General features: G+C 48.9%; 2 protein-coding genes across 2 annotated transcripts; one reads left to right on the forward strand and one right to left on the reverse strand.

Moving 5' to 3' along the window:
- The first annotated feature begins 32 nt into the window (after positions 1 to 32).
- On the forward strand, positions 33 to 6391 carry F5J12DRAFT_847273 (P-loop containing nucleoside triphosphate hydrolase protein). The gene is made up of 28 exons (XM_051746375.1): positions 33 to 762; positions 818 to 990; positions 1040 to 1090; positions 1138 to 1200; positions 1255 to 1348; positions 1398 to 1601; positions 1622 to 1626; positions 1647 to 1666; positions 1723 to 1762; positions 1816 to 2060; positions 2115 to 2256; positions 2369 to 2414; positions 2467 to 2832; positions 2881 to 3140; positions 3198 to 3230; positions 3279 to 3319; positions 3368 to 3471; positions 3522 to 3785; positions 3963 to 4263; positions 4313 to 4430; positions 4489 to 4723; positions 4780 to 4988; positions 5038 to 5299; positions 5352 to 5432; positions 5483 to 5510; positions 5646 to 5975; positions 6035 to 6096; positions 6149 to 6391. The coding sequence occupies exons 1-28, from the start codon at positions 97 to 99 to the stop codon at positions 6290 to 6292; spliced, it is 4587 nt and encodes a 1528-aa protein (XP_051597755.1). The 5' UTR covers positions 33 to 96; the 3' UTR covers positions 6293 to 6391.
- A 39-nt stretch (positions 6392 to 6430) lies between these two features.
- On the reverse strand, positions 6431 to 7838 carry F5J12DRAFT_847292 (uncharacterized protein). Its single transcript, XM_051746376.1, has one exon. The coding sequence runs from the start codon at positions 7712 to 7714 to the stop codon at positions 6737 to 6739; it is 978 nt and encodes a 325-aa protein (XP_051597756.1). The 5' UTR covers positions 7715 to 7838; the 3' UTR covers positions 6431 to 6736.
- Positions 7839 to 10254: the final 2416 nt, after the last annotated feature.

Genomic DNA, 10254 nt, shown 5'->3' on the forward strand with positions numbered 1-10254 from the left:
AAAACCGCGACGAACATAAATGCTTTTGTTGTCCAATGCTGTGCCGATAGTCGGCACCCTACACTCCCTCACTGCTACGACGGTGTGCCCGTAAACATGCTTCCCTGGTGTAGAGACATGGGCCTCATCGACATATCCAACGCATGCGTACAGTCGTTCTGGAGCGCCATTTTACCCGCGCTGCTCACCGTCACCTTTGTCTTGGTCTCGGCCGCCCCTTCAATACGTATCTTTCTCACCAGGGTTCGTGATGGTATCAAGCCTCCGCTCCAATCGTATGTGGTACTGGGCGAGGACGAGATAACAGAGACGTCTCTTGACACCCGAGAGGACGCCACAACAGATAACATTCACTCCACTCCTTTCATGTACCAATGGCGACTCGCACTCCTCGCGTTCATTGCACTCCTTGAGGTCTTTGCTTGGACAGCTTTCGGAATATACCACTTGGTCAGGGACGATGGCGATTCCAAAATTGCAATCTTTTCCATCGTGATCGGCACTACTTGGCTTTATAACGTTTTGAAGCCCGTACTTTGCCCAAGACCTACGGCATATATCGATATGTTCATCCTCTATACATTCCATCTTATTTTCGGTGTCATTCGCATCGGGGCCTCCATATATTACCTTCAGACCACTTCTGTCGCAATTCTGGAGTGGATCGGAATGTCTCTCAATCTCGTTGCGATTATCGCCGGCTTGGGCATAATTTCGACGATGCCTTTGAAAATTCCATCCGATGATCTCCAGAAAGAAATTGTGAGTACAAACTCGCATCACCATTGCACAGACTAACTGCAGATGTCGTCGACAGTATGACAAGCGCTCTCCCGAGGATTATGCCAGTATCTTTGAATGGGCCACTTACAGCTGGGTATACCCCCTCATCAAGCGCGGAAACACTATGGAGATGAAGTACGAAGACGTTTGGGACCTAACCCCGGCTATGCATTCCGGACCCATCTTCGCCAAATTCAGCTCTATCGAGTAGGCATTATTCAGTGTAAAAGTTTGTACATGTCTGAGCAACGTGCAGACGACCGAATCTTTTACTTCGTTTGATCGCTGCAAACCGCAGTGACCTCATGTGAGTTGTTCTCTCTTGCACGTCCCAAAGTCCCCTGATTCCTGCAGTCTCGACATCCTCCTCACTGTAGTTACCGTCTCGTTGAGCTATGCCGCACCATATTTTCTCCGGTTAGTACTACATGTCACTGTCGATTCTTTTGCCTTATTGTGCATACTTACTAGCCGGATTTTGGATCTGATCGAGAATCCTACTCCGGAACGTCGTTCAGAGGCATATGTTTTGGCGTTACTTGCTTTCGTTTGTGCTGCATTGAAGGTGCATCCGAATGCGTTCCTCTCCTTACGTCATCATGACACTCCTTCAGGGGGAAGCCGATGCCCAACATCTCTTTTTCGGCAGACGTGCTTCAGCTCGTGTTAGCGCACAGCTCGTGAATGCGATCTATGACAAGGCTCTCAAACGAAGGGATTATTCTGGTGTCGTAAAGGAGAAGGAGACTGAGCCTACCAAGGACGTGCCTAAATCCAATGATCCCAAACCTGGCGCCGATATTGGGAAAGTCGTCAATGTGATGGCCATAGATGCCAGCTAAAGTTTCCGCCATTGTTGCAAGCGCCTACCTTCTCTATGGAGGTATGTTGAATGTCATCTTGAGTATAGCAGGATCCGTTAACATAAGTATCCAAAAGGTCCTTTCGAGATTATCCTGGCGTGCGCTATGTTGTACAGGTACCTGTCTTTCTTTTCCTTAGAGACTCGGTTATTCAAATTTACACCCATAGCCTCATGGGTTCTGCAGCATTTGCTGGCTTTGCTGTGATTGTGGTTGCTTGGATACTGCATATTTACGTGACACAGTTGAAGATTCCTCTCCAAAAAGGTCTTTCAACGTCGCGTGATCGGCGCATGTCTATTCTCCACGAACTTGTAAATGCTGTCAGGTTCATCAAGTTCTTCACGTGGGAAGATAGCTGGATCATGCGAGTCATGGATGCACGTGACAAGGAAATGGATTGGTTGAAGCGATGTTAGTGGCTACTGTGCTGCTACCGTATACTGCTCTGACGGGATACATGAACAGCTAGGATGAATTCTATCGAATCCGCAACACTCTGGGCGGCCGCTCCTGTATTGGTGTCCTTCTTCTCTTTCTTTGCTTACGTCTACCAGGGCAACAAGTTAACCCCTTCTATCGCGTTTACGGCAAGTTCGGATCTGCGTATGTTCTAACGCAGGGCTGACTATGTGTCTTAGACTATTGCTCTGATAGGAATGCTCCGGTTTGTAATCACCATAGTTCAGCGGCTCGATACTCACCTGGCCTTTATCATGTAGACAACCTCTGAACGTCTTCCCAAACTTTATCATGCAAATATTCGAGGTGCGTTCCTGTCGTCCAGTTTTATCCGAACTAGTTTACACCTGCTTCGAAGGCTCGTGTCTCTCTCGAGCGTGTTGAAGCATTCCTCAATGAAGAAGAAATATCCGATTATGCCTCTTCTCCCGTCGCGCTGTCTCCTGACCCTGAAATATACGATGGTGCCCTTGCTATCCAGGGAGGTCGCTTCAAGTGGAACAAGGTCGGAGATAAAAAGGCGAATCCACCCCAAGAACGAAGTGGCGAGTTGACCACGCAACCGGTTGTGCAAACCGAGCCGGCCGGTCCGCCGGTTGATGCTGGGGAAATTGCACTGCGGGATGGGAATTATTTCGAATTGCGTGGTATTAGTGTGCGTTTTCCGGAGGGTGAGCTATCGCTTGTCACGGGTCCGACGGGATGTGGCAAGACTGCGCTGCTGGTAGGTGCCTATCAACAAGTATGAGGCAGTTTTTGAATTTGCCGTCAGCTGGCGTTGTTGGGAGAAATGACAATCGTCGAAGGAAAACTCGTACGGCCGAAACATACGTCCGGGACGGAGCACCTTGATTCGGGGGCAATTTCGTATGCTGCTCAGACTCCGTGGCTGCAGCGCGGAACGGTCAGGCAGAATATCTTATTTGGATACCCATATGACGAACAGAGGTACGAGAATGTGATTGAGAGCTGTGCTTTGCTTCCCGATTTTGAGAGTTGGGAGGAAGGTGATCACACCGAAGTCGGTGATAGGTGAGTGGGGCTTGTGCTTCTGACCCTGTGATGCATTGATCCATAAATTACCCGTAGAGGTTCAAACCTATCGGGAGGACAGAAGGCTCGGTATGCTGCATCTTATCTTGACGACGATTTTACTTAGCTTTGATGCAGAGTTGGTGTTGCTCGCGCTGTTTATGCTCAGACTCAATACTGTCCTTCTTGACGATCCCTTCAGCGCAATTGTACGTATCGAATGCCAGTTTTCCCTTTTCCACATGCCTACTATCTCCTACAGGACATCAAGACGTCGCGCTTCTTGTACGACCAATTGATCTGTGGCCCACTGTTGGCGGGCCGTACCGTTGTGAGCACGTGATAAGGTTGAATGTGTACGCTACTGATGTCTCTTCGCAGATCCTTGTTACCCACCACGTGGAACTTGTTCTACCTAGTGTTGCTTATATAGTCCACATGCAAGATGGTCGCATTGCTACCCAAGGTTATGTGAAGGATCTTCAAGCTTCCGGTCGTCTGCCTCCCTTGCAAGAGGACTTGCCCGAAGAGGAATCTCCAAAACCCCCACGAAAGCGTAAACAACGTGCCAAGAAACCAGTACCAGACGAGGTTAGCGGGGCCGTCACGCTCTCGACTTATAAAACGTATCTCCAAGCATCGTACGTGCCCATTACGTTTCCGAGGTGGAGTGCTAAAGTCGCAACAGGTCCTACTGGATATGGATTGCCTTTGCTCTTCTGATCATATCTTCACACGTCATGACTGTGGTTGAAAAACTTTGGATTCGCGTATGCACTGTCATTTTTCTTGCCGGTGTGCTTGATACTGATTCAAAAACAGGAATGGGGACGTGCCTACGGTAATGCTCAGATGGACACCTCCATGCTTCATAGACCGAGCAAGAACGCTTCCTTCGAGCCCAACTACCAGCAGAACCTAGTATTTCTTCCCGATGCGGGTGTACACCCACTCTTTTTCGTCAAGGTTTATGCCATAGTTGGTTTCTTTATGGCTTTGTTCAACATCGCATCGACTACGACACTGTATTTCTCTGGTCTGAGAGCATCACGCTCACTGTTCCACCGCCTACTGGAAAAGGTGATGCACGCTACCCTGCCTTGGCACGATGCTACACCAAGAGGTAAATCGTCCCCCACTTCGCACACAACTCTCACTGACATTGTTTGCAGGCCGGATTCTAAATCGCTTCAGCAAGGACATGGATGCGATTGATATCAGCCTCTCGAATAACGTATCTACCATCAGTAATGCCTTGGTGAACTTTCTTGTGGCTGTCATCACTGTCATGTGCGTAGGATTTCCATGACCCTAACATGTGACGGAGGTTAACCTCCCTCGTTCCTAGCATATTCTTCCCGGAGTTCATCGTTCCTGCGCTGGCCATTGCCTTCTGCTATCATTTCGTTGCGATTCGTTACCTGGGTATCAACCGACAATTGCGCCGCATGGAATCCACTTCCCGGTCTCCTATCTTCTCTGGCTTTGGAGAACTTCTGGACGGTATTGTGACCATACGGGCGTTCCAATCTGAGTCTCGTTTCATGAAGGAATTTCACGGGAAAGTAGACATCGCCAACAAGGTTTGTACTTTTAACTCTGAGTTCTCATATAACATGACCCTTCCCCCCCCCTTAAGATGTACTACAATTCCTGGATGACTAGCAGGTGGCTACTCTTTAACTATGATGTTCTTGGGGCCTTCGCGGTGTTAGCGACTACGCTATTTGCCCTATCTGGTTACGTCGGCGCAGGCACAGCTGGTCTCTCTATAACTAGCGCGATGACTTTCACGTTCAGTGTGTATCTGGTCTGCCGATTCTGGGCTTCTCTCGAGCTCGAATTGAAGTAAGTTTTCGCGTTTGACCCCAAATGCATCTCTCACTTCCAACGACAGTGCCGTGGAGCGGGTCGCGGAATACTTGAATATCCCCCAAGATTTTCCAACTGTCATCGAATCCAACAGACCCCCAGCATATTGGCCATCTACCTCAACTACCCCATTCCTGTCTGTAGAAGACATCAGCGTTAGATACGCTCCGGGCCTGCCACGTGTCCTTTCTAAGGTTTCGTTCACTTTGGATGCACCTGCACGGATTGGTGTTGTCGGGAGAACGGGAAGCGGAAAGTCCACCCTGATTATCAGCTTACTGCGATTCGTAAGGTCCCTCTAATCTTGCTTGCGCTCGTTAAACTCCACCAATGGATTAGGTCGACCCTGAACTTGGTCGCATTGTGATAGACGGAATTGATATTGCAAAGATTGGAGTTCGTGATTTGAGGTCACGCATAGTGAGTTTTAATTTCAATGGTAGAGCCTAATACTCAATAACCATTCACAGACTTACATCCCTGAGGTATTGCCACTTGGTTCGTGGGGTTTTAAGGTACTCAAATTGCGTCTAGGATGCTGTATTATTTTCTGGGTCAGTGCGGGACAACATAGATCCATTCAGTCAGTGGCACTTTTTTTGTTAAAATCGCAGGACTGACTGACTCCTGCAGATGAGCATGAGGACGTTGATTGTTATGACGCCCTTCGCCGCGTTCAGTTGTTGGGCGACGACAGCCAACCACGAAGCAGTGCTAGTGGGCCATCCCAAGCAGGGGCCGATACCAGTCCAGGGCCTCTACTTACCTTGGATACCGAAGTTGCCCCTGGGGGAGCTAACTTCTCGCTGGGCCAACGGCAACTAGTCGCCATGGCTCGTGCTTTGTTGAAACGGACTCCCATCGTTGTCCTTGACGAGGCGACGAGTAGTGTCGACTTCGAAACCGATGAAAAAATACAAGCAACTCTCCGGGAGCAGTTTAATAACTCTTTGCTTATAACTGGTAAGTATTGGTATTTTATTTCGTCTAGCCTGCAACGGATTGATTACCTCTACTCGCAGTCGCGCACAGGCTGAATAACATAATTGACTATGATCGCTTAATCGTCCTCCAAGACGGGAAGGCAAGTTATTTTGTCACACGACGCTGCCGTCTGTAGACTAACTGCCTGAAAGGTCGTTGAGTTCGATACCCCATTGAAGTTGTTTTACAAGGAAGGTGGCGTCTTTCGTGATATATGTCGTAGCAGTGAGTCGTACGAGGAGCTGGAGGCTACCGTGGCGAAAGTTCGTGATGATTTGCAAGCAGCGTCCACGTAGCTGCAGTGTACCGTATCTTCATTCCGTGTATTTATTTCGAGCGATTGCCTGATTTTGAAGATGAATGATATTCCATTGTTCAGGTCACAAATTGACGAGACCTTCCACGGCGAACTGTCCCGATGCCGTAGAGTTGGGTAGACATACAAAGTACTGTAAGTTGCTAGGATAATAGTCGATCCTTAAGAGTTCTGAGGGAATGGCAGTTGGCCTAGATGTCATTATCAATGATGGCTTGCGCCAGATACGAGTGTAGACTGTAGTGATTCCAACAAGACAAGCGATGAGATAGCGATAAGACAGGATAGCAAAACATCAACAAGAAGACATGATTACCACTACTCTACAGCCCACAGGGGTATATATCCATATGCTCATGTTAAGAGTCATGCGAGAATGATGAACATCATACATTTTAGATTAACTCATGTCCTGTTGCGATGCTCAAGTATTGATCTCACTCTCGTGTTCTTTGAAAAGCTTATATGCCACCATGGCATCCTCGAGAAGTGTCTTCAACAAGGACTTCTGATCCTCTGAGAAACCATCACAGTTCCAATCCGGTTCCTCGAAATCGAGCCTTTGCCCATCACTGAGGCGCTCGATCACAATCTGCTTCCACTTTTCCCACACCGCAGTGCTGGGAACCAGGAAGACCTTCATGATCTCCGTAGCGTTCCTCAGTTTTAAGGCGAGGACAACGAACACCAGCATGCTAGTGCGGGTCTTCAGAATGAACTTGGTGAAGACTGGGTCCCCAAGGAGATTTTTCAAGATTTCGCGCTGGATTTTCTCCTTGTCAAAGGTCCAGACCCAAAGATTGTAAGCCCACGAAAAGGCCAAAGAGATGACGAACATCAACTGGCCGAAGAATGAGCTTTGAGATATAAGTATCAACATCGCGAGGGATTGCGCGATGAGGAGAATAGAACAGATTCTTAGTTTTAGGGAGGCATCCTTGGACTGGAAGAGTAGGAAGAATCTTCCCCGAGTAACCGCGTTGACGGCCCCTTCTTCGCCTTTCAACAACACGATGCCGTCGTCGAAATTAAGGATGCCATCTCCAGGAGGCGAACCAGGTGCGGGTTCTGGATGGGTGAAAAAGAATTTACCGGAGCCAATCACCATGGAAGCCAAGCCGTTGGCAATGATGCCAAAGAGAATGATGGCGAAGGCATACCAGTCGGAGTACACGGCAGAGAGGACACAGGTGGTGACACTGATGGACACGGGTATACTGGCGAAGTAGGTCACGTAGGGGATGGGCGACTGGACCTCTGCGCTAGTCTTGGGGGGTCGACCGAGCGTTGCGATAGTAACGCCAACAGATTGTGACTCCCTACCCTCCGCCACACCAGCAATTCTTGTTAGCTCTGCGCACTCCTTCTTCAGTAAAGCGGCAATATGGCCCGTATCCTGCATGGTAGTCCCGGAGTGAACAGCCGTAAACTTGGGTCCTTTCCAACCATTGTACTCGAACAGCGCGGCCAAATCGGCCTGTACCTTGCCGCCCTCATATGCAGGGGCCGCTGATCGAGCAAGCCGCATGAAGCGTATGCCCATGCTGTATGAACCAGGAGAATTGTACCACACCAGCCATGTAGCCCACGTCTTCCCGCCAAAAACGTGAACAGCTGCCATGGAAGCAAGGGCCTCCTCGCCACCCAAGAGACCAGCCACTGCGGCGCTGTTCAGAACGAAGTGCACGTATTTGAGCGGAGCGGGACCCGCAACCAACTCCCGAGGCCAAACAGGAGGCATTGGGCTGATGATATTGCGGATAACGAGTACTGAAGAAGTGGGGCCCCCCTTGAGCCTTCCAACTGATCGATCGCCAGAAAAGCCAGCCTTTATGCCATGTGGAGGCGGGAACAAGCCAACACCGATAGAGGCCCGGGACCTGTGCAGGTCCGACTCGGCCCACGTTTACTTGCGCAGGATGGTGGTATATCCATGAGATTGGTTCCTCACGTGATGCTTCATGCACGAGCAACAACCCCCACTGCTTGCAATTCAATCACCACACTGCCTGTGCATACAACCAAAAAAACTGTGTTTGCTGTACACTTGCCAGACAGCATGCCATTGACTGCCAGTATAGGGAGCAAGAATGCTTCGATCGAATGAGAACGATTGTATGTAGTACCATTCGGATCCAGATTTTGACCGAGGCTGGCGCAACTTGATATGTACACGGAGAAGCCGGAGGTAAAACTATGAAAAAAATGTGGTGCTGGAAAAAGCTAGACTCCGAATTCTCCAACCATAACAGCAAGGACGATTGATAAGCGTTCGTTCTCTTCAGATGGACTCTCTAGGCTCCTCATGATGCAGTGGCTCCTCCGCTCGGATAGAATATTCCATGCAAGTCGTAACCAAACGAAATCAATCCCCAAAATAAGCTATATTGTGATAACCGCTTTCTTCCGCAGAAGCAAAAGGCGGAAAGGCGGGATATAAAGCACTCGGTGGGGACGTGAATAAAACATTCTCAAGTCGTAAATGGCACGTGTCAGTGCGGAGCTTGTAGAGTTTAGAACCACCCTCGAGCTCTGTACACTCCCCATTACCAGCCTCCTGAATTTCCTTGAGAGCAGTGCGAATAATTGTCTGAGTCAATATGTCCACACATGTGGGCTTCTCTGTGACGGAACACTGACCATCTACTCTCGCTAGGTGTGCAGCTGTCGTGCATCAAGTCTACTCAACGACAGATCTAAACCGTCTGCTGACCCTGGGTATTACAGTTCGCGAGAGAACTTAGCGCGGGCATTCAGCCTGTCCATCCAGAAAGATTAATTGAAATATCGATTAGAGGGCGGAGGAACGTCAAGCACGTACACTGCTAAGAGTGAGTTGGTGTATACTCGAGAAGCAGGGCATCAGGATTAATCAAATCTGAGGCAGGTTGCCAAGGTGGTAAATGATAGACTCACAGCCAGGACCCCATGTAGTCAGCTTAGTCACAACATATGGGTAGCCTGTGCACCAAATTACCATTACTCATGTAGAGCCTGATGTGGGCCCATCAAATTAATTAAGTCATAACATATGAAGAGGCCTGGAAGCCCAGAGTGACAGCAGGAAATGAGCAGGCCCATGACAAGTATATTACAAGAGTCAATCCATTGCAACTTATTGGCAGGCCCATCATGCATACAGTGCATGCACCACAACCTGTGGACAGGCCTGTCTGAAGCATGCTGCACCCATCAAAACTAATAGTCAGGCCCATCAAAGGGATAAGGCACTGGTCAGAAAATATGGGCAGGCCCATCACTAATATGGCAGATGATGCAATGTCCAATTGATGGGCCTGTCCAAGGGGTGTTCTACCTGTCTAATCTTATGGGCAGGCCTGTCAGGAAAATATCAGATGATGTTACACCCAAGGGTGGGTCAGTGGGAGGGGTGTGATAGCTATAAGAAGATATGGGTAGGGCCCAGATCTTATGCACAGGCCTGCCATGTATATCATGGATGGGGTCACAACCCATGGGTGGGCCCAGGGAATGGATGAAACATCCATGGGAACATATGGGCAGGCCCATCAGGTATATAGTGGATGATGTGGTAACACAAGGATGGGCCTGTAGAAGGGGTGCAGCATGTACACCAACAAATGTCAGGCCCACCATGTACATAATGGATGAGGTCTCAACCCATGGATGGGCCTGTCCATGGGATGATCCATGCAACAAATCTTATGGGCAGGCCTGTCAGGTATATAGCAGATAATGTGGTAACACATGGATGGGCCCATAAAAGGGGTGCAGCATGTACACTTGTCAAGAATGCATTCTGGAGTTATGGTAGCCTCTTGGAGTTTTGCCCAGAGGGCTTGGAGTTTCTCCCCAACCCTCAGAATTAAATTCCAATGTCACTATGCTTAGTAATTACCATACTATAAATTTTCTGCACTGTTGTTTTCCACCTCAGTGACTACTTTGTACACTGAGGTG

Source organism: Pisolithus orientalis (genome assembly GCF_024613125.1).
Source record: "Pisolithus orientalis strain OTSU chromosome Unknown F5J12scaffold_27, whole genome shotgun sequence".
Taxonomy (NCBI): domain Eukaryota; kingdom Fungi; phylum Basidiomycota; class Agaricomycetes; order Boletales; family Pisolithaceae; genus Pisolithus; species Pisolithus orientalis.

Bases quoted from the DNA above. Each gene is read 5' to 3' on its own strand.
- F5J12DRAFT_847273 (XM_051746375.1), top strand. From the start codon at position 97: ATGCTTCCCTGGTGTAGAGACATGGGCCTCATCGACATATCCAACGCA. The intron at 1,349-1,397 runs GTGCATCCGAAT...ACACTCCTTCAG, and splicing joins TCGTTTGTGCTGCATTGAAG to GGGGAAGCCGATGCCCAACA. The intron at 1,667-1,722 runs GTATGTTGAATG...AGTATCCAAAAG, and splicing joins CGCCTACCTTCTCTATGGAG to GTCCTTTCGAGATTATCCTG.
- F5J12DRAFT_847292 (XM_051746376.1), bottom strand. From the start codon at position 7,714: ATGCAGGATACGGGCCATATTGCCGCTTTACTGAAGAAGGAGTGCGCA.